Below are 24,094 nucleotides of genomic sequence, written 5' to 3' on the forward strand. Positions count from 1 at the left end.
TTCCAGTTAGGGCTTCCTGATAATTCAGTATTAAATGGTGTTACAACTTCTGTAAATTATTCATGATTCGGGTCTTAACTACTTAAGACTTTCAAATTCTGAAACTAACATCCAGAAAGCTGATTTCTAGAATTGAATTCAGGAAACTAAAACATGCTACAGCTGTGGAATTCTGAACTGGCAGTGCTTAATATTGGATAAAATTATCCTTATTTGGTGGGCTTATTTGTAAGTTGCACACGTGAATACGATCCGAACCCTTTAAAGTGATCTAACTTATGTCTAGTGGGTTTCGGGTAATTAGATATGGATCTCATATGTGTAGAATCTATAGTCCCGCATCTATTATCATCTATTTGCTGATAATAGATGTTTAGTATATATGGATTTATAGTCCCACATCTATTATCATCGATGGGCTGATAATAGATGTGCACTATATAATGGGTTTGTTCCCAGAGGATTAGGGTAATCTTGAGTAGACGTCTCTTCGTTCCCCATTGACAAAGAGAATCCGGCGCCGTCAACCCTAACTCTTTCGGAAGACCAACCTTCTTCTCCTCCTTCTTCTTCCGCAGGATTGTTGGATCGACGAGCTCTGCACGAAGAACCATGACAATTCCGTTGCATTCAGGTTCTTTGTAATTACAGTATTTATTTCCTTATGTCGTGTTCTCGATGAAATGAAGATCCATGCTCATATGTTCTTGTTTTTCCTATTCGAATTCTTACTTTGATTGTCTAGAATTCATGCGGCTTAGGTTTTACGAGACCCATCAATTGGTATCAGAACCAAGTTTTTGTTTCATCGTTTTCATTGATTATAAAGTTTGAATTTTTCGTCAATTTATTGTTTGTATGCTAGATTAAGTTTTCCTAGTATAATACAATTATTTGATCGTCGAAATCTTTTGTATAGAAAATCTAGGAAAAGACTTGATCTTCCATGTAGTAATGGTTTAATAGATTGGTTTGGTCGACCAATATATTACCAAGTCTAAAACATCAAACAGAATTGATAGAAATTGATTAAGAATTTTTTTTAAATGATTTCCCGTCTTAAACTCGTGACTATGTTAATTTTAATCGATTAAATTTGATTTTAATTGGTTGAGATTTTTTTTAAATTAATTAAGTTTTTTTAATTTCTGTTTCAATATGGAACACTGTTTCATTAATATATATATATATATATATATATATATATATTACTGTTTCAATTCGAAACAGTATCAAGGGAATATATATATATATTATTTTTGTTGTATGGTATTAAAAGTTTTTTTTATGTACTGTTAAAAAAACCAAAAAAATGAAAAAAAAAAAAACGAAAAAAAATACTATTTCGTTGAAACAGTAAAGAGAAAAAAATAATTATTTAATTATAGAAGTTAAATAATTAAGAAATTAAATAGTATTAATTAATACTATTTAATTACAGAACTTAAAGGAAATTTTAATTTCATAAGGGAAAATTCTATACATAGTCATATAGTCGCATATAGTAGGCTTTCGAATCGATTAGGATAATCGATTGGATCATACCAATCGATTACCATAAGATATCAATCGATTAATAAGTCTAATTTTATATTGTTAAGGCTGATTAAATAATTTTTGTTCGAATTAAGTTCCTAGTATTTTCTTGGGTCTATCTACACAACGTGCTACTAAGTTGAACTAATGTGTCGACCCAAAGGAAGACACCTTAGGTAGGTTTAGTGCATTCTGTGTAGGTAGACGTATATCTATGCTAAAAGTAATCGGCCCAAAGGAAGATTACTTTTATGCCAGATATATGCATAAGGTAACTTACAACTATAGAACAAAATATTATTTTGTTTAGATCATGCACACAATATGTCGACCCAAAGGAAGACATATTATGTGGCCAATTAAGGTTGTTGTAAGTTATGGACCAAAATATAACTCATATACAGTATCATATTATGCGCATAATGGGTCGGCCCAAAGGAAGGCACATTGTGTGGCCAATTAAAGTTTGAGTTATATTAGAGAGTATCGCTAACGAATAATGTGTCGGCCCAAAGGAAGACACATTATGTTGTACTTGGTATCTCATAAAGAGCCCATTTATATGCATTTAAAATTTTTATTTTATTTTCATAATGTTATATTACTTAATATGTTCTTGGCTTTAGTAAAATCGTGAGCTTAAATAAATTTCTCTCTTTAATTTCAGTGCAATCTGTAACTGCCAACATTAATAACATCTCAACACTAACTGGTTCGAATTTTGCTGAATGGAAAGAATACGTAACCGTAGTCTTAGACTGCATGGACTTAGACTATGCATTAAGGAATGATCGTCCCGCACCTCTGACCAATGCTAGCACTATAGAGCAGAGGCCTGAATTTCAGCTCTGGGAGAAATCAAATCGCATGTGTCTGAGTATCATGAAGCTTTCCATACCGGCACCAATAAAGGGCTCAATAACGGAGGGAGAAGATGCTAAGAGTTTCCTAGACCAATTAGTAGACCGATTCACCTCAAATGAAAAAGTTGAGACTACCACACTTCTTACGAAGTTAGTAACCATGTGGTATAATAGTAAAGGAAACATAAGGGAGTATATTATGGAGATGTCCAATATAGCGACAAGTCTGAAAGCACTAAAACTCGATATGTCCGAGGGTATTTTAGTGCATTTTGTCTTGATGTCTCTGCCTGCACGGTTCACTTCTTTTAAGATATTGTATAATACTCAAACACTACAAGAAAACAGGCCTTCAGAGACGAAAAATTCTGTCTTTGAAAGTCATTTTTCCGTCTCTAAAGGATATTTGAGACGGAATATTCCGTTTCAAATATCCGTTAGTGAAAGCCCCGTAGCTAAATTTGAGATGGAAATATTCTGTCTCTAATTTTAAAAACAGATTAAAAAACTGTTTATGAATATGTTTTATTTTGACCAAATGAAATTAATTAAAAATAAAAATTTCGTTTCTAATTTTACAAATATAATTTTAATCTGTTTATAAATTTATTTATAATTCTGTTTATAAATTCGTATATAAATTCTGTCTCAAATTTTGTTTTAAATCCGTAATTAATCTCCGTCTCAAATAACATATCAAATATAATTTTAATCTGTTTATAAATCTGTTTATAATTTTATTTATAAATTTGTATATAATCATTTTTAAATTTATTACTAAATTTATATTATATTATATTTTTATATTTCTCATCTACATAGTACTTTCAACAATCACACATTTCAAATAAATTAAAAATATTTAAAACAATTAATTTTAATGCAAAAGTATCGTACAATTAATATTGAAATAAATAAATATTCATATAATCTAAATACATTTAACCATTAATCAAAGATAAAGTAATTTAATCTTTATTTCACTTATCACAACACTCACGGGGACCAGATCCTCTTAGATATAAATGATTTGTATATCTCACCTCTTGAATCATTTTTCGAACCATCTCCTTTAGACTTTCTTCTCTTTGCCTACCTTCCTGGATAAGTTCTTCTTCCATCTATCTATTTTCTTTGATAACAAGTTCCAATTTATTTTTGCTTTTAGTAATTTCTTCCTCCATCCTCTTGCTAGTAACACGCACGTCTTCAATTTCTTGAAATAATTTCTTGTTCTTATCATGGGAGCACATTTCATTGGAACTTCCATTGTATGATCTTCTAAAGTGTTGATTGCATTCAAATCCGTACACCCTCCCCTTGCATAGGTCGTCCACTACATCACCATGACTTGAGATTGAATGAAGACTGAGTAGACTGATCATCAACATTTTGTCTCTCTTTATATTGTTCCTGTCCATATTACAATAGTTTATATTAATTTAACAAATAAAAAAATAAACAAGAATTAATATAAGATAATAAAAAATTAATGAATAATTAATTATGTTTACTTACACTAACTCGAGCCGATTTGTTATCCACAAACTCTCCAGTACCTTGCTTTCTTTTATGCATTCGTTCAAAAACTTCAAATTCATCCACATCTCATCCCAAATCTTTTTTTTCTATAATTATACATCATATATGTCAATATAAAATAGAACAAATAAGATACACTGAATTTATATCTAAATGTCAAATATTTAATAAATTTATCAGATGTTTAAATTATTGGAATAATGTGGTATCTGGTCTATTGTAAACTGGAGCTAGTCTTTAAAATATTAACATAAATCTAGGGTATATACCCATAGATCCAAGTAATGGAAACATGAGGATGAAACAATAGAAAGAAGTGCATTTAGGGAGGGCATCTTACCTCAAAAGGAACAACTTCTTCAGTGCTTCAAAGCCAGTAAATGCATAGCATTTCCCTACCTTGGATGTCACCATAGCTGCAACTTGATGAAGAAATTTTTTAGTTATTTTAGTACCAAAAGTACGTAAGGATAAAAAAAGCTTTAATGATTCGACTACTAAATGACAAAAATAGTGGATCAAACAATGTTGGAATCACCTACATTTTAACTTTTATAGCATTAATGGTTTTGTTTATGCATATAATACATTGTCCACTGCCTAAGTAGTTGAATTATGAAACAGCTAATGATGTCAATATGATAATCCTATGTTGTATAGAAAAAACTTACTTTGCAATTTTTTCTGGAGTGACATACTGCAATTTGTATTTGCAAACATCAGACATCACTTCCCGAAAAATATCCTGTTGTTCAGCCCATTCAATATTGGCACCAAGATAAGTAGCAGGAATGTTTGCCTGCTCAAAAAAAACATGTAAAACAGTTCAGTTTAGAGTATTTTACTTATGAATAGTGAAACTTCATTACACTGTCTATAGTACTTGTAATAAATGCATAATTTGATCTTGAATGAGTGAGACAAGAGGATAGACAACTAATGTTACTCCAGAGCTGATGAGAGCAGGAAGCTGCAACAAAACTTCTATATACAGAACCAGCCAAGAAAAGTATATTTGTGCTACATGAGTTCCAAAATAGCAGTTATGTAATGCTTCTCAAATAATATTACCTAGAATGGCAGAAATTGGTTTAACAATAAAAGTTTAAATATGAATCACAATCCCTAATGAGGATTAAGAAAAATGGGACTAAACTTTTGTACATATTAGACAGGAAAAATAGATTCAAAATTAAGTATATAGACTACAATGATATTATACTTGGTATGTCAACCTCTTTCCACCACCAGTTGGCATTAAAACAAAGACATCACAACCACTCATTGTAGCATTGATCACCTCTCTTTGATTGGGGTGAAATGAGTGATTACCGAACACTTTTCTGTTGTTAGCCTAGGAAGAAGGAAAACTCAATAGTACCAAACATAATAAAGATGAAAAGTCACAGAGAAATTAAAAGGGAATCACCTCAAGTTTCTTTGTCCATGGAAAGTCTAAACTTTTCCATTTTTTATCTCCAGATCCTTCAATGTAATTAATGTCAAGAAGCTTTGGAGTAAATACTTGTCTTTCTGCAGATGTAGTCCCAAACTGGTTTGCATAACAGGATGGAGTAGGTGAGCTCCAAGTCATAGTATCTCCTGGTTCATTTCTTATGTAAGCCTGGGAGTTAAAGTTGACAGGATCTGTCATACTTGAGGGCCTCTCAAGTTGAAAATTCCTTGAAGTAGTTGTTGATGCCGTGAAAGATGATCTCTGTCTTTCTTCATCTTGATTTGAAAGGGAAAGGTCTTTCTCAAGATGCTGAATCTTATTTTTGAGATGTAAACTGGCACGAATATTAGAGGCAACAAAAAATATTCATTAAGGAGAAAAGAGTTCTCATGTAACAAAGCATTCAAGTACATGTATACAAGGACAAACCGCTCCTTATTAAGATTTTTGCAGTGTTCAGGACTAAGCTCAGAAGCATTATCAAGAAGTTCAGTTGAGACAGTAATGAGTTTCAGTGGCAATGCGTCTTCACGAGGGCATCCTATGTAACTTCTAGAGACTGGAGTGAAAGGTGCCTATTTAGATACAGAACCTTCTGGTGTGCCAGTTACTTGATAGTGTTCCATAACTATTTGGTCTACATCAATACTCTGAAATTTATAATAACTATGATTTATATGAAGCCTCTAGTAGACAACCATATCTGAATTTTAGATTAGAACTCCCTAAACAAAGAAATTGATAAATCCTACCTGCAATAATTCATCATCATCAAGGGCATCTAAAATATGTCATTGGCAAGATTATCAACAGAATCACACACAGCTTCATTGGTATTAACAATCATACGAGAAGAAGTTTGTGGCATCACTGTTTCAGTGACAAATGGTTGTCTTGGTCCAAAAGATGCTTCATCATTTTTACTAAAATTTCCACAATTCAGTGTATCATCTCTAGGATGTGATCTGTAGTGTGAATCATAGATGACTTTGGAGCTCCGGTTTTCACGGCATGAATATTCAATCTTTTGTGAATTATTAACTTTTTTTAACCATGTGAGAGGGTGGCAGAGATTCATGAAATTTATTATGGTCCTGTACTGCAGAAACTTTTTTAACTCATCCTTTGATTTTGTAGACATATTTCCTTCATTTTAAAAAATATATATAAACATTTTTCATAAACAAAATAAGCTAGAGCTAATCGTTCTCTAAAAACACATATTACATTAAAAGACTAATTGGGTCGTAATTAAGCTAAATAGGAACCTAGACAATCAAGTTTTGTTATTGCTTCAATCAGACAACAACTTGTATGCACAACAAGAAAACAACAATAATAAAACATTACAATAATAATATCTGGTTGAAAAAACAATTTTATTAATAAAACAGTAAATAAAAAAAACAGTAGAGTTTAATCTTACATACGGGGCAAACAAAGCAGCATATGTAGAAAAAAATGTGCAGTGACAACGAGACCAAGGCTACGGCAGTGGAAAGGCAGCAGTCAAGATGACCAAGGCTACAACCAATGTGGTGGTTGCGGCAATGGCTAGGCGCAACCACCTCGCAATTAGGTCGTGCGAGCGATTGGCATCGCGTGCGACAACCACCACACGGTTAGGTCATGCGAATGACCTCGATCGCATGAGTAGGACACAACTAGTGCTGCAGTTCTAGGACAAAGAAGAAGGATGGAGAAGAAGATTAGGATTACCTAAACTTGATCTTGTTCGGTGGATCGTGGAAAGAACTCCGGAGAAGAAGATCGCGAGCCCCTTAAGCCGGAGCGTTGGGTGCCTTAGAGTCGTGCGTGATTTGGGACCAGAGAAGAAGATCGCTTGCCCCTCAGAGCCATTCCTGCCTTAGAGCTGTGCCTGATTTGGGACCGGAGAAGAAGATTGCGTGCAGCCGGTGCAGCCGGAGAAGAAAATAACGCTTGCAGCCGTGCGGGATTGCGGAGAAAAAACGCAAACTTTTATATTAGAATAGGGTTTGGGTTTTTGATTAATTAAAATAAAATATATTTATAATTACTTAATATATTTTTTTCTTAAATTATATAAATTATAAACTGATTTTTTTTTTTTAAATATTTTAAAACAGATTTATAAACCAATAGGATTTGGTATCTAATTTCGTTTTTAATCTGTATTTATTTTTATTTATAAAAAATAATTTATAAATTTTGTTTCTAATTTATTTTAAATTCCGTTTTAAAAATATTTTTCTATATTATTTTTTTAAAAGTGGAACGGATTAATAATTCCGTAGCTAATCCGTTTATAATTTATTAAAATTTAAAACAAATTTTATTTTCGTTTCAAAAATCAGTTTCTGAAGCCATATTTTCTTGTAGTGAAAAGGAAAAGTGGACATTGAATGAGCTTATTGCTCAATGCGTGCAAGAGGAGGGGAGACTAAAGATTGAGACATCTGAGAGTGCTCACTTAGCATCTGGTTCTCAAAGTACGAGCAAGAAACGAAAGAGGATCAACAACAAAAGAAAAGGAAAACAAACTACAAATTCTGGAGGCAATGACCATAAGGAGCACAAGAAGTAGAATAAAAAATCCACTTGTTTCTTTTGCAAGAAGAAAGGTCATATGAAGAAAGACTGCCTCAAGTACGCTAACTGACATGTAAAGAAAGGTAAACTTCTCAACTTTGTTAGCTTGGAAGTCAATCTAGCTATTGTACTTACTGACACTTGGTGGATAGATACCGGTGCTACTACTCACATAAGTGTCACTATGCATTGTCTCAGGAGCCGACTTCCGCTTGATGCTGAAAGATACATCTATACAGAAAATGGAAAGAAGGCTAAAGTCAAGTCGATTGGTGTTTTTAGACTTTGTTTAAGAACCAATGTCTTTCTGGATTTAGAAAATACATTTATTGTACCGTCTTTTCGACGGAATTTAATTTCAATTTTTTGTTTAGACAAATCAGGTTATTCTTGTTCATTTAGAAATGAAATTTTTAGTATTTTCTTTAATTCAGTGTTTGTTGGCAATGGTTCCTTGGTTGATAAGCTTTATAAATTGAACACCTTGACTCCTACAGTCGACAACATGATAATGCATAGTATAGGTAAGAAATGTAAATTGACTAATGAGAATTCTTCCATGTTGTGGCATAGGCGTTTAGGACATATATCCAAACAACGTCTAGAAAGATTAATGTCACATGGAATTCTCGATTCTCTTGATATGTCAGACTTTGATGTCTGCATAGAGTGTATCAAGGGGAAGACCACTAACAAAAAGAATAAGGGGGTTAACCGTTGTAATGATGTTTTGGAGCTAATACATACGAATATTTGTAGACCATTCCCTAAGACATCTTAGAATGGACACATATTTTATTAGCTTCATAGATGACTATTCCAGATTTGGCTATTTGTACCTTATTCATGAGAAATCGTAATATTTGGATATGTTCAAAATTTTCAAAGCCGAAGTTGAACATCAACTAGGTAAGAAAATTAAAGCTGTCTGATCCGACCGTGGAGGTGAATATTACGGTCGATATGATGGATCAGGTGAACAATGTCCAGGATCTTTTGCGAAATACCTTGCTGAGTGTGGAATTGTGCCTCAATATACCATTCCTGGTACACCCAGTCAGAAAGGTGTAGCTGAGTGTCGCAATCGAACCCTAAAAGACATGGTAAGAAGTATGATGGCTTTCACTTCTCTACCAGAGTCCTTGTGGGATGAAGCACTCAAGACTGTAGTTTACCTACTCAATAGAGTACCTAGTAAAGTAGTAACTAAAACCCCATTCGAGATGTGGACGGGTAAGAAGCCTAGCATTAGGCACTTACACGTCTGGGGGTGTCCAGCTGAAGCTAGGCCTTACAAGCCTAATGAAAGGAAACTGGACTCAAGAACGGTTAGCTGTAATTTTGTAGGATACTCTGAAAAGTCAAGAGGATATAAATTTTATGATCCTTCTAATAGATCCTTCTTCGAAACGGGAAATGTCAAGTTCATTGAGGACAGTGGGAGTGATAAAATCAGGGAAATATCTTTTGAGGAATGCGATGACAATCCTCCTGTGGTTACTACTAGTGCGATCAGTAGCGGTATGATTACCATATTGCACATTATGGGTATCACACATCCAGTAAGCGTAGTGAACCAAGATATTCCCATGACATCTCCAATACAATTGGAGGAACCTGCTACTGAAATTGAAGTATTGCCTCATATTGATGAGCAAGTACTTCAACCACTTCAAATACAAGTGCATTTAAGGCGATCTACAAGGGAACGGAGAAGCACGAATTCTCGTGATTATGTTTATCTCCAAGAGCATGACTTTGACATAGGGGTGGAAGGTGATCCTACATCTTTCCAAGAAGTCAAACAATGCTCTGATCCTGAAAGGTGGATTAACGCCATACAAGAAGAGTTGAAGTCAATGGCGGACAATGACGTTTGAGAACTTGTCGAATTGCCTAAAGGAAAGAAGCCCGTTGGTTGTCAATGGATATTTAAAACCAAGCGGGATTCACGGGGTAATGTCGAAAAGTATAAAGCTCGTCTTGTTGCCAAGGGATTCACTTAGAAAGAAGACATTGATTACAAGGAGACTTTCTCACCTGTGTCAACGAAAGACTCCCTTAGGGTAATCATGGCACTTGTAGCTCATTATGATTTGAAGCTACATCAAATGAATGTAAAGACTGTGGAGACATAGAGGAGTCTATATATATGGTGCAACTAGAGAACTTTGAGTCTAACGACTTAAAGCACCTAGTATGTAGATTAAAGAAATCCATTTATGGTTTAAAACAGGCATCCCGTCAGTGGTACTGGAAATTTGATCAAGTGGTTAGCTCATTTGGATTTAAAGAAAACCCTGTTGATCAGTGCATATATGTCAAGTTCAGTGGGAGCAAGTTTGTTATACTTGTTTTATATGTAGACGATATATTGCTTGCGAGTAATAATAAGGGTATGCTGCATCAAATCAAGTCATTTCTATCTGGTAATTTTGAAATGAAAGATCTTGGTGAAGCATCCTTTATTTTAGGCATACAGATATATCGTGATCGTTCAAGAGGTATTCTTGGACTTTCACAACATGCCTATATTGAAAAGGTGTTTATAAGGTATGGTATGCAGAACTATACACCCGGTGACACACTTGTGTCAAGAGGTGACAAGTTCAGCTTGCAGCAGTGTCCACGGCTTGAACTTGAAATAAAGGAGATGGAGCAATTCCCATATGCGTTAGCAGTGGGAAGTATCATGTATGCACAAGTTTGTACTCGACCAGATATAGCATTTATAGTGGGGATGCTAGACAGATTTGTTAGTAGCCCAGGATCGTCACACTGGAAAGCGGTAAAGAGAGTGATGCAGTATTTGCAAAGAACCAAAGGACATATGCTCACGTATCGGAGATCAGATTATCTGGAGGTGATTGGATATTTAGACTCCGATTTTACTAGATGCTTGGATAGCAGAAAATCTACTTCGGGCTATATCTTCATGCTTGTTGGAGGGGCTATATCTTGGAGGAGTGTCAAACAGACGTTAGTAGCCACTTCTACTATGGAGGCAGAGTTAGTAGCATGCTACGAAGCATCCAATCACGGGATTTGGCTACGGAACTTCATCACAACATTACAGATTGTTGATGGTATTGACAGGCCACTGAGGATCTACTGTGATAACAAGGCCGCAGAACTTTATGCCAAGAACAACCGCAGTTCATCGAAGTCTAAACATATCGACATTAAGTTTTTAGCGGTTAAAGAAAGAGTTCAAAGTTGTCAGATTATGGTAGAGTACATCAGCACAGATTCCATGTTGGCCGATCCACTTATCAAAGGCTTGGTGCCTAAGGTGTTTCATGCACATGTTGTGGATATGAGAGTCCTTCTTATGGAAGAAGAACTCATCTAGTGGGAGTCTGTATTTATCTTATTGCTCTATATTTGATAATAAAGACAAACATTTTGTTTTGATTATTGTACGTACTTAAAGTTCAAAACACTAATGGGAATTTATATGTTTGTTTGACACTCTAACTGTGATATCATCATTTACTACTGCTGTTTAATATTTGGTGTTTGTAAATATGATAAAGATTCCTTTTGGAATAATAAAGTTGATCATGATTTGCTATTGCAGCTTAGCATAAAGTATTTTGTAAATATGATCTGACCTCTTTTGAGGTCATCTTAAGACAAGTTAAAAATTGACATGTATTGATCACATTTCATGGAATTTCCACTCTACACATCCACATCTTGATCTATGTCATTAATGATATTGGTATTATGATTACTGTTGGGGCTTGTTACGATCATATACAGTAGCTATGACCTCTTTAGTCCTATACCAATAAAATTAATGGACCAGATTGTTTACAGGGGTATTTTATACCAATAAAGTTTGATATCAACTAAAGTTTTACTTGTATTTCACATACAACTCACATATAGCCCAAGTGAGAGATTGTTGGATAAAATTATCCCTATTTGGTGGACTTATTTGTAAGTTGCACACGTGAATACGATCTGAACCCTTTAAAGTGATCTAACTTATGTCTAGTGGGTTTCGGGTAATTGGATGTGGATCTCATATGTGTAGAACCTATAGTCCCGCATCTATTATCATCTATTTGCTGATAATAGATGTTTAGTATATATGGATTTATAGTCTCACATCTATTATCATCGATGGGTTGATAATAGATGTGCACTATATACTAGGTTGGTCCCCAGAGGATTAGGGTAATCTTGAGACGTCTCTTCGTTCCCCATTGACGAAGAGAATCCAACGCCGTCAACCCTAACTCCTTCGGAAGGCCAACCTTCTTCTCCTCCTTCTTCTTCCGCAAGATTGTTGGATCAACGAGTTCTGCACGAAAAACCATGACAATTCCGCTGCATTCAGATTCTTTGTAATTATAGTATTTATTTGCTTATGTCGTGTTCTCGATGAAACGAAGATCCATGCTCATATGTTCTTGTTTTTCCTATTCGAATTCTTACTTTGATTGTCTAGAATTCATGCGGCTTAGGTTTTATGAGAGCCATCACTTAATGACAACAACTTTTGAGCTGAATTACAGTGTATTTTACAGTATCATTCACAGCTCTCTGAAATCTCATGGAATATCAGAGTTTCAGCAAGCCTCTTAGGCTTTCTTATTGATGTTGGACCTGCAAGCTGCTCAGTCTGAGATCTTGGGATTGTGTACATTCCCTTGAACACAGTTTTGTGCCAATTTGTTCTTTGCTTCTACTTGATTGTAAGGATTGATTCCATATCAAGAACAGTCATCCAAAGAATGCAAACAAGTGAAGAGATGGTGTGCCAAGATTTTTGGATAGTTATCAATTTGAAGGAGTGTTGAGCTCAATGTTTTGGGTTGTCATTGTCAAATGGTGTTTTTCATTCCCCATGATAAATTCTTTGAAACATCTCAAATTGGATAACTCATCAGGTTTATTCTTCCAATACTCTCACTCTCTCATTGTTTTTTTTTCTCATACCCATTTTGTTGCTTCACTTAATTCCTTTTTTTTTCTATTCTTTTAATGCAGCATTCTATGTATTTACAATGGTAGAGAAGAGAAAATGAGCAAGCTTATTGTAGTGAAATATTGTGAGTAGCCTTTGAGTGGAACTCCATTCTTACATATATTTTTGAGAGCGGCAGTTGAGATGCTACCTTGTGATGCTCTTTTCATGCTTAGTCTACTCAAGTAGCTGATTTTACCATGCTTGTTGACTAGTCTAATGTTGGATTCATGAATGTTGTGATCCTTATAAATTTGATGGTCTTATTAGGTAATTACTTTTTGCTATCTTCAAGGTATTGCGAGTTGGGAATTGTTGGTCGTTCCTAGCTTTATTTGCTTGCTCGAAATGTGAAAGAATAAGTGTGAGCGGATTGATAATAATCACATTGATGTTTTGCTTTAGGCTTCAACTTGTTGATTTTTAATCCTCTTGTAGGACTATTTCATGGGTTATAACATGTTTAGCAAGTGAGACTCGATTTTTGGGTTAGAATTGAATTCTTTCCATATTTGTGGTTTTATACTTAATTTGTGCAAATTTTATTTTGTAGGGAATTAAGATGGAGCCACAAGTTGAACTCAAGTTGGGATAGGTTGGAGCCAAGCTAGGATGAAGGGAGTTTAAATTCTGGTGAAATCTGAGCCTTTGATCTTAATCAGGAGCATTCTAATCAAAGGAGTTAGATCTGTTAAGTTCTGGCTATTAAATTCAAAAGGGGCTTGATTTGGATGATGTGAACATTAAATTTAGATCGGGAATATTAGCCTTTGCTTCAGATCTAATCTAATATGGACCATTTATTCATATTTGATCCTAACCGTTCTCTCAGATCTAGAGAGATGACCACCGTTGGATGGAATCTGAGAAAGCTATATAAGAATTGACAAAGCACAGTACCGGGGGATTGCATGCAAAGGATTTCGTTCAGAGCAGAGGATTTCTCCCGCGATTCTCATCATCCACAGCTGAATTCGCCCAGGAAGGGAGATTGCCGGAGAGGTAAGGGTTAGTGTTTGAAGTGTCGAACCGTGCAGTCTAAAATTATAGGAATTTATCATTCTCGTGCAAAAGTGAAATCAACACTGCATGCAAATAATTTTGTGCGCGTCATCTATGCAAGATCGACGATCGCGGGGTGCCTCCGCGTTGTCGAAAGTGTCGTGGGACGCTTTTGGCGTCACGGGAGGTGTCGCTAGAAGCATCCCATGACGCTTCCGACGTCGCTAGAAGTGTCGCGGGACACCTCCCTCAGCGTCGGAAGTGTCACGAGATGTCAACACCAGAAGAGGATCTTGAGACGCCTTTATCGGAGCCAGAACCATCGCGCGACACCTCCAACAGTAGAATCATTGCCAGAAGCGTCGCACGATGCCTCCGCCAGGGCCAGAACCATCGCGTGACATCTCCGCCTCCGTCGGAAACATCGTAGATGCTTCTGGCGCCGCCTCGCACGATCGTCGCATGATGGTGCTACAATTAGGGGAAACAACATATTTAATTAATTTAAACAATTTCCAACTAGGTGTGATATTTCGAATAGATTTTCATAAAACCTAATTAAATTATCCCTATAAAATATATAAAAATTATATTTAAAATTTCAAAAAATATTAATTGATATTATAACCATTATTTTTTTACTATTTTAAATTTTATTTAAAAATTTTAAAGAAAATTTAAAAAATTCTAATAAATCATATTTATATTCTAATAATTTTTATTATTATTTTGTATTTTTTTAATGTTTAATTGATATTTTGATTTTTTTTGCTATTTTAAATATATATTATTTAAACTAATAAGTAATTAAATAAACAATTAATTTATATAATTATGATGTATCAATTTGAATTCGAGTTATTAATATATCTTAAAAGAAAATTATATTTAATTATTTTTTCTAACTATATTAAGTTGTTCAAATAAATTATATAACATCAATATACAATTTATTTTTAAATTATACACAATAAACATATCTATCTAATAATTATTATATAAATAAAAAATACCGAAATTATATCGACATGGCACGATACGATGCTGAAACCGTATCATTCCAGTCTAGAATCGAAACTTCGGCACAGGTCGAAATTTTAAACCTTGATAAGGGTAATCCTTCCTTTCTGGTTCCAAGATCTAGCCATTGTCATCCATCTCGACGTCACCATCGATTTTTGTCGAAGTTTCATTTCCACCGATTCTATGCCACTATCCCGATCTGCCACCATCTTGTAACTAGGAGAGATTGATGGAGTTCTTTGTCATCTCCTAGCTACAGATCAACCTATTCCGAGCACCAATCAACCATTTCATCTGCCATCGCCCAATTAGATTTTGTTTATCAGATTTGTCACGCCGGGAGGTATCTGAGTTGTTGAGTGAGCATTTCCTCCTCATTAACTTCATCCTGTGATGATCTTGTGGGTTGAATCTCTATGAATAATATGTTTGAACTAGGATCAGTTTCTCTGATGCAAACTATTGTGCGTGACAAAAGTTAGTATAGCTTGTGCCAAGTTTCATTGGATGCTATTAGGGTTTAGATACGTTGCTTGCAATTGTTCCTTTACATTGCAATTCACATTAGTTAAGTGTTCTTCACAGTGCTATTGATTTAGATGTCTTCTTAGCATAGAGTTTTAATCCTCATTTTTCCCATTTATTAGTGTTAGTTTCTGATTTAAAAAAAAAAACCCAAAACAATCTAATCTGATAATTAACAATACATCACATTGGTCCTAGGGAGACAACCCAAGTTATCATATACTTCATAAGTTTGGGGGTTCGGTTTTACTTTTCAATTGTCACTCATTTCACAACAAAATGAGTGTTGTCAATTTTAGCACTACCTCATAGTCAGTCAGTTATGAAAATAGGGAGTGTTTTTCCATGAAGGTACCCATGTGGAAAAATACCCGTGCAGGTCGACCAAGCTTCTTCACTAGTATGAGTGAATATCCAAGTGGATCAACCATAACTTTTTCACCTGAGCAAATTAATCACTATGTCTTTAGACCAGCACGGGTTGACCAACACTCTAATCCTACAAAAGGCATGTGCACCTGGTTGATAGTAGTGGGGGTCACCAAGGCTTGATCAAATAGAATATGTTATCCGATGGGGATGTTCCCAAGCCATCAACTTTCCAAACCGTGAGCTCACAAGCCATGAGATCTTTATGGGAATGTTCCAAAACCACAACACTTCCCGAGATGCGAACTTCTCTTGTTATTCTCCTACCTGCTTAGTCATGTCTTTGGTCGGCACTTGTAGACCCATTCGAGTATATATGTCAAGTCATCAATTTGCCCGCACCAACTCAGTGTCAAGGGAGAATAGGAATACCAAGCCATTGATCTATCCGTACTGACTCAGAGTTAGGGGAGAATAGGAATACCAAGCCATTGATATGCCCGCCTTGACTCGGATTTAGGGGAGAATATGAATACTAAGCCAGTGACCTACCCCACATCAACCCAAAGTTGGGATAGAATATGAATATCAAGCCACAGATCTTCCCATGGCGACCCAAAGTTAGGGAAGAATAGGAATACCGAACCACTGATCTACCTATGTTGACTCAGAGTCAAGGGAGAATATGAAGACCAAGTCACCGATTTGTCTGCGCGAACTCGGAGTTAGGGGAGAATATTAATACCAAAACTCCAACATTAATCCAGACCCGCCTGGGAAGAGGAGTTCGATCCGGGGATGATACACCCAAATGCCAATCTAGGTCCCGCATTAGCCGATAAGAGAAGCTTAACTCTCGGTCATGAGGATATACTCAAACTCCAATCTAGATCCCACATTGACCAACGAGAGAAGCTCTACCCTCGGTCTTAAGGACATACCTGAACTCGAACCTAGATCATGCATTAACCAGAGATAGAATGTTGACCATTGGTCGTGAGAACATACTCAAACTCCAATCTAGATCTCACATTGATCAAGGAGAGAAGCTCGACCCCCGATCGTAAGGGCATACTTGAACGCCAATCTCGACCTATCCGAGGAGAGGAGCTTGATCCCGTGGAGTTACAAAGATAATAGGAATACTGAAAAGCCAAAATAGGAATATCAAGATACCATTGTTAGTGTAAGCCTTAAAACCCAATCATGAGATGATTGAGACTTTTGTATCATATTTAATAATAAGAAATATTTTATATTTATTATATTACTTTATATTTGTGCAAATTTGAATAAATATAGCAATGTCATAGAATGGTAGCATCTGTTCTATAAGATATCAAATTTTGAATTGATTGTGAGAGACTAGATATATAAAATAATATTCTCAATTATTCCTAATCAAATATTAATATATAAAATAATATTAATGCATTGAGACTAGCATGTAAGTTAGCCGATGACTTGATCTTTGAGCTACTACTCGGTACTCGAGTTAGGATTGCCTCCTTTCCCAGGGATCCATGTTAGATTGAAACAGTGCGAAGGTGGAGCTTCATAGTCGCCGTTCGGCTCTGGCGTTTAACGTCGTCGCTCGACGGTCTTCAGACCGGGTGTTTATAGCCGTCGGTTCGGCTCTGGCGTTTAACGTCGCCGCTCGACGGTCTTCAAATCGGGTGTTTATAGCCGTCGGTTCGGCTCTGCCGTTTAACATCGCCGCTCGACGGTCTTCAGACCGGGTGTTTATAGCCGGCGGTTCGACTCTGGCGTTTAACGTCGCCGCTCGATGGTCTTCAGACCGGGTGTTTATAGCCGTCGGTTTGGCTCTGGTGTTTAATGTCGCCGCTCGATGGTCTTCAGACCGGGTGTTTATAGCCGCCGGTTCGGCGCTCGACGGTCTTCAGACCGGGTGTTTATAGCCGCCGGTTCGGCTCTGGCGTTTAACGTCGCCACTCGACGGTCTTCAGATCGGGTGTTTATAGCTGTCGGTTTGGCTCTGCCGTTTAACGTCGCCGCTCGACAGTCTTCAGATTAGGTGTTTATAGTCGTCGGTTCGGCTCTGGCGTTTAACGTCGCCGCTCGACGGTCTTCAGACCGGGTGTTTATAGCCGCCAGTTCGGCTCTGGCGTTTAACGTCGCCGCTCGACGATCTCCAAACCGGGTGTTTATAGCTGCCGGTTCCGCTCTGACGTTTAACGTCGCCGCTCGACAATCTTCAGATCGGGTGTTTATAGCCGCTGGTTCGGCTCTGAAATTTAACGTCTCCGCTCGACGGTCTTTAAACCGGGTGTTTATAGCTGCCGGTTCGGCTCTGGCGTTTAACGTCGCCGCTCGACGGTCTTCAGACCGGGTGTTTATAGTCGCTGGTTCGGCTCTAGTGTTTAACATCGGCGCTCGACAGTCTTCAAATCGGGTGTTTATAGCTGCCGGTTCGGCTCTGGCGTTTAACGTCGCCGCTCGACGGAAACTTTGCCATACTTTGTTTTTGATTTTACTCCTGCAATTGAAAACGCAGGAAAAACAGGCAACACACGGCACTGAATACATCAGCGTACCTTTCACCCAACTCGGTATGGTTGGAGATGATTCGCACTCCACGGACATTCCAGTCGCTATCCGTCTTCATCTTCTAAATAGTATGCTCCCGAGAGGAGTTTCTTTATGATCTTGAACGGTCCGGCCCACGGAGCCTCCAGTTTGCCGACGTCATCGACTGGTTTTACCTTTTTCCATACTAGGTCGCCGACCTGAAATGATCGAGAGATCACCCGCCGATTGTAGCCTTGCCTCATTCGTTGTCGATAGGCCGTCAGCTGAGCGACTGCCTTGGCGCGCGTCTCATCCACCAAATCAAACTCCAGTTGTCTCCGCTCGGCATTGTCCGCGTCGTACTACAACACCCGGTCAGATTCTATTCCGACTTCGACGGGAACGACTACCTCGCCCCCATACACCAAGTGGAAAGGCGTGACACCCATCCCCTCCTTTAGCATCGTTCGGATTGCCCATAATACGCCTGGAAGCGCGTCCACCCAACTACCCCCAACGTGGTCAAGTCGAACTCGGAGAATCCGCAGGATCTCCTGATTGGCTATTTCGGCTTGCCCATTGCTCTGGGGGTAAGCCACTGAGGTGAAGGCCTGCTAGATGTCGTACCCTTTGCACCACTCTCTGAGTTGTCGACCGACAAATTGTCTCCCGTTGTCTGAGATGAGCCGACGCGGGATGCCGAACCTACAAATAAGGCACTGCCAGATGAACTTCTTGACCATATGTTAAGTGATCTTGGCCAACGGCTCGGCCTCTACCCACTTGGAGAAGTAATCAACGGCGATGAGTAAAAACTTCCATTGACCAACGGCCTCTACCCACTATGTCCAGGCCCCACTGGTCGAACAGGCAAGATATCGCGGACGTCTTCATTTCTTCCGTCGGGCGGTGTTAGAGACTGTGGTACTTTTGGCAGGATAGGCAAGTGGATACGGTCCGAGCGGCGCCCCCTGCAGGGTCGGCCAAAATTATCCAGCCAGCAAAATCTTCCTTGCTAGCGAACGATCGCCCGGATGTCCTCTACAGGAGCCTTGGTGTACCTCCTGTAATATGTATTCGATATCTTCAGGCCTGACGCATTTGAGGAGCGGTCGGGAGAAATCTTTCTTGTACAGCTGGTCTCTGATTAATGTGAATCTGCCCGCTCGCCTTCTCAGCAGGTGCGCCTCTTCCTGATTAGAAGGCGTAGCTCCTGCTCGCAGAAACTCTATCAGCGTCGTTCTCCAATCGCTGAGAAAGGTGAGTCCCTCCATCCGGTCGATATGAGCCACGAGGGCCACTTGGTCAATCGGCTGTTGAATTATGATCGACAATATGAAGCTGGCTAGTTTCGCCAGTTCATCCGCCGCTTGATTCTCTGCTCGGGGAACCTTCTTTATAACCACCTCCTGGAAATTGGCTTTCAGCTTTTTGAAGGCCTCGGCGTAGAGCCTGAGCCGAGCGCTATTGATCTCGAACGTTCCGGAGAGCTGCTGAGCGGCTAGCTGCGAGTCTGAATGAATCAGAGCTCTGATGGCGCCCACGTGCCGAGCGACTTGCAGCCCGGCTATGAGAGCCTCGTACTCGGCCTTATTGTTGGTTGCTTGGTAGTCCAGCCGAACAGACAGCTGCATCCTCTCTTTTTTGGGGGAAATCAGTAGTATTCCCACCCCACTCCCTTGCCGGGTGGAAGATCCATCCACGTACACCTTCCAGGTGATTTCGGGCTCGGGGTCTTGCACCTCGGTGATGAAGTCCGCCAGAGATTGTGCCTTTATGGTTGTCCGGGGCTGATACTGAATATCAAACTCATTGAGCTCCGTGGTCCACTTGATCAGCCGCCCTGATGCTTCTGGGTTGAGAAGGATCCTGCTCAACGGGTTGTTGGTTATTACTATAATGGTATGCGCGAGAAAGTACGGACGGAGCCTCCGAGCGACGAGGACCAATGCAAAGGCGAGCTTCTTGAGACCGGTGTAGCGGGATTCAACGTCTTTTAATATATGCCTCAAGAAGTATATAGGTTGTTCTTCGCCGTCCGACCTTACAAGGGCCGAGCCGACCGCGTGATCAGTCAAGGATAGGTAAATCTTGAGGGGTTCACCAGCTATAGGCTTGGCTAGCACTTGTAGGGAGTTGAGATAGATTTTGAGCTCCTCGAACGCCCGATCGCACTCCTCGTCCCACTGGAACTTCGCGGCTCGGCGCAGAATCTTGAAAAATGGTAGGCTCCGGTCAGCAGACTTTGAAATGAACCTTGATAAAGCTGTTATCCGACCGGTAAGATGCTGCGCTTTCCTTAGGTTTCTTGGTGGTAGCATATTTTGTAGCGCTTTCACCTTGCTTGGATTAGCCTCAATGCCCCGCTCGATCACAATGTATCCCAAGAAATGCCCGCTTTTGGCGCCGAACAGACATTTCTGGGGGTTGAGCTTGATTCCATACGTCCGTAGTGTATGACAAGTCTCCTTTATATCTGCACAGAGATCGGCAGCTCGGAGTGATTTAATCAATATATCGTCTACATATACCTCCATATTGCGCCTGATCTGCCACCTGAATACTTTGTTCATAAGATGCTGGTAAGTGGTCCCAGCGTTTTTCAAGCCGAATGGCATCACGTTGTAGCAGTAAGTGTCGTCCGCCGTGATGAAGTTAACCTTCTCCTAGTCCTCACGGGCAAGCGGCACCTGGTGGTATCTCTGGTATGCATCCAACATGCATATTAGCTCGCACCTAGCGGTTGAATCTACCATCTGATCCATTCTGGGCAGAGGATAAAAGTCCTTCGGGCATGCTTTGTTCAGGTCCCGAAAATCGATGCAGACTCTCCATTTGTTGTTCGGCTTGGAAACGAGCACTACGTTCGCAAGCCAGCTCAGGAATTGCACCTCGCGTATGTGGCCGGCCTCCAGGAGCTTCTCAACTTCCGCTAAAATTATTTGATTTTATTCGGCACTGAAGTCTCTCTTCCGTTGCTTCACTGGCCGGGCGTCCGGTCGGACGTGGAGCTCGTGCTGAGCTACGCATGGGGGAAATGTCGGGCAGTTCGTGCGTTGACCATGCGAAGACATCATGGTTTTGTTGGAGGCATTTGATGAGCTCTTTCCTTTGTTCCCCCTCCAGGTCAGATGCTATGAAGGTGGTGACCTCTGGTCGGCGAGGATGAATATGCACTTCCTCCTTTTCCTCATAAACTAAAGTGGGAGGTTTCTCGGTTATAGCGTTTACCTCGATCCGGGGTGTCTTCCGTGCGGATCTGGCTTCAGAGCAGACCATTTCCACGTAGCAGCGCCGAGCTGCTAGCTGGTCTCCTCGGACCTCTCCTACTTGGTACTCAATGGGGAATTTTATTTTCTGACAAAAAGTAGAGACGATCGCCCGAAACTCGTTGAGAGCTGGGCAACCTAGGATCACATTGTAGGCGGAGGGGGCGTCTACCACGATAAAGTTAGTGGCCCGCATCCTTTGGAGTGACTCTTCTCCCAATGATATGGCTAGTCTGGTTTGTCCGACCGACTGAACCTTGTTTCCTGTGAACCCATACAGTGGGGTTGTCATGGGCAACAGCTCGACTTGGTCAATCTGGAATTAGTCGAATGCCTTTTGAAGATGATGTTGACTGAGCTGCCTGTGTCAATAAATATACGATGAATAGTGTAATTGACTATTACCGCTTAGATAATGAGAGCGTCGCCATGCGGTATTTCGACTCCCTCGGACCGAAGCTAATCTCAAGCCCGTTCACCTTTCGTCACTGCAGCCTACAGCGTGGATCCTTAGCTGCCGGGCGTGCGACTTCCGGGCCCGATTAGAATCTCCGTCGGTGGGCCCCCTGCTATGATATTGATCTCCCCACGAGCGGTGTTGCTTCTGTTTTCTTCCTCCCGTGCGGATGGTCTAGCTCGCTCGTGAGAGGTCCGGGGCTGATTACCGTGATGTGGCCGCTCGGATGATCGCCTAACTTCTCGTCGCCCGACGTCCTGGTGCCGATGCCGCTGGTTGGGCGAGGGCGATCGGGAGCGATAGTTTCTTGGCGTTAGCGAGATAACTGGGGTGAACCCTCGACAGTCGCGGGTGTTGTGACTAAACGATTTGTGTAGGGAACAAAACATGGGAGTCTCCCCTTGCCTTCGGGCGTTCGGATGCCACATGCTGAACGACGCGTGGTCTAGCTTCTTGATATGGCCTCATCCCCTCGGCTCGAGGCCCTATAGGTGGTTGACTGACCGGCTGCCTCCGCTCGGTTAACGCTGGTGGTTCAGTAGACATCTCCTTCCTTCTGGCCGCCTGGGCCTCGTCCACATTAATGTACTCGCTTGCCTTTATTAGCATATGGTCGTAATCGCGAGGCGGCTTTCGGATGAGCGAACGGAAGAAATCCCCATCAGTCAGTCCTTGGGTGAAGGCGTGCATTATGGTTTCGGATGAAACTATCGGGATATCCATGGCTGCCTGGTTGAATCGTTGAATGTAGACTCAGAGAGTTTCTCTGGGCCCCTGCTTCATGGAGAATAGGCTGACGCTCGTTTTCTGATAGCGCCTGCTACTGGCGAAGTGGTGGAAGAACGCTGTTCGAAAGTCCTTAAAACTCCGAATTGATTCGTCCGGCAACCTCCTGAACCATCGTTGCGCCGAGCCGGATAGGGTAGTGAGGAAGACTCGGCACTTAACTCCGTCAATGTATTGATGGAGAGTAGCATCGTTATCAAACTTACCGAGATAGTCGTCTGGGTCAGTCGCACCACTGTACTCTCCAATTGCCAGGGGGCATAGTGCCTCGGGAGCGGATCTTGCAGAATCGTCTCTGAGAACTGGCGATTGATCCGCTCGGGAGAAGCATTGGTCTGAGGCGCCTTGCCCTTCTTGACGTCCCGAGCGGGAGCCTCATCGGATGATCCTTGGTTAGCCTGGGCGAGCTCGGAGGGAGTTTGGAATAGAGCCCGATGGAATGGAATCGGAGCAGGCGGCGCTTTTCCTAGCGTGCCGATCTGCCCCTTATTCTACGCCCAGGTAGAAAATTGCTCCCGTCGATCCTCCAACGCCGCTCGGCCACCGGATGCTGAGGTGGCCTGTTGCGGTAGTCGGTCCGCTTGTGCCTTCTGCTGTTGCTCTACTAGTTTTGCCGCTCGCGCCTGGACGAGCGAGTCGAGTTCTTCTGGAGAGAGCCTCACGGTGTATGAGCGTCCAACTTCCTCCATCTTCTCGGCTCGGATTCAGGTGTGTTCCCACAGACGGCGCCAATTTGATCCTGTCCAAGTGCTGAGACGATGGTCGCTAGGGACGTGGCGCTCCCTGCTGGCTTTACGTAGGCTCCGGGATAGTGTAGACCTCTGTCGAGAACCTGCAAGCACAAAACCGAGCCGGGAAGGGGTTCCCGGCGACGGCCCTCCGACGCTCAAGTCAGTTCCCGGCGGCGAGAAATTGAAGTAGAGTAACGAATACTGTAGCTACAGTGGTGAATAGCGCATACCTCCGTTGAAGTTTGGGGGCCTTATATAGGGCTCCCTGAAGGTGCGTGCACACTTACCAAAATGCGCGTGCTTCTCAAAGTATACCTGTAATGAGTGTGTCAGAAAAGTGTGCCTGACGTCATACCTTAACAGACCGGGTATATCCCTGACGTGACAGTGGAGGCTTTCACCATACGATCCTCTGCTTGACCATGCCGCCAACTATGCCGTTTGTCGGTGACACCTG

At 40.3% G+C, this 24,094-nt stretch overlaps 2 protein-coding genes across 3 annotated transcripts; both read right to left on the reverse strand.

The window, feature by feature from the left end:
* Positions 1–4,281: 4,281 nt before the first annotated feature.
* On the reverse strand, positions 4,282–7,363 carry LOC122027534 (ATP-dependent DNA helicase Q-like 4A). 2 transcript variants are annotated; one of them, XM_042586523.1, is made up of 5 exons: positions 7,117–7,363; positions 5,371–5,731; positions 5,164–5,295; positions 4,613–4,740; positions 4,282–4,357 (listed from the first exon to the last, which is right to left on the reverse strand). In XM_042586523.1, exons 2-5 carry the CDS (start codon positions 5,593–5,595, stop codon positions 4,309–4,311), a joined length of 534 nt encoding a protein of 177 aa, XP_042442457.1. In that variant the 5' UTR covers positions 5,596–5,731; positions 7,117–7,363; the 3' UTR covers positions 4,282–4,308. The 2 variants fall into 2 exon arrangements, with proteins under 2 accessions (XP_042442457.1, XP_042442456.1); XM_042586522.1 differs by having other exon boundaries at positions 4,282–4,363.
* Positions 7,364–14,212: 6,849 nt separating this feature from the next.
* LOC122026652 lies at positions 14,213–21,012 on the reverse strand. Its single transcript, XM_042585382.1, has 4 exons — positions 20,734–21,012; positions 19,456–20,484; positions 18,589–18,756; positions 14,213–14,419 (listed from the first exon to the last, which is right to left on the reverse strand). Exons 1-4 carry the CDS (start codon positions 21,010–21,012, stop codon positions 14,213–14,215), a joined length of 1,683 nt encoding a protein of 560 aa, XP_042441316.1.
* Between the last annotated feature and the right edge of the window lie 3,082 nt (positions 21,013–24,094).

Source organism: Zingiber officinale, chromosome 10A (assembly GCF_018446385.1).
Source record: "Zingiber officinale cultivar Zhangliang chromosome 10A, Zo_v1.1, whole genome shotgun sequence".
NCBI lineage: Eukaryota > Viridiplantae > Streptophyta > Magnoliopsida > Zingiberales > Zingiberaceae > Zingiber > Zingiber officinale.

What these genes read in the sequence shown, in the direction of transcription:
- LOC122026652 (XM_042585382.1), bottom strand. Translation starts at nt 21,012, where the DNA reads ATGCCATTCGGCTTGAAAAACGCTGGGACCACTTACCAGCATCTTATG. An exon ending in TTGAGGCTAATCCAAGCAAG is followed by an intron (nt 20,485 to 20,733) that starts GTGAAAGCGCTA and finishes GAACCCCTCAAG; the next exon opens with ATTTACCTATCCTTGACTGA. An exon ending in TCGAATACATATTACAGGAG is followed by an intron (nt 18,757 to 19,455) that starts GTACACCAAGGC and finishes CGGGTGTTGTAG; the next exon opens with TACGACGCGGACAATGCCGA.
- LOC122027534 (XM_042586522.1), bottom strand. Translation starts at nt 5,595, where the DNA reads ATGACAGATCCTGTCAACTTTAACTCCCAGGCTTACATAAGAAATGAA. An exon ending in GAAAGAGGTTGACATACCAA is followed by an intron (nt 4,741 to 5,163) that starts GTATAATATCAT and finishes TTTTTTGAGCAG; the next exon opens with GCAAACATTCCTGCTACTTA. An exon ending in ACTCCAGAAAAAATTGCAAA is followed by an intron (nt 4,364 to 4,612) that starts GTAAGTTTTTTC and finishes TTCTTCATCAAG; the next exon opens with TTGCAGCTATGGTGACATCC.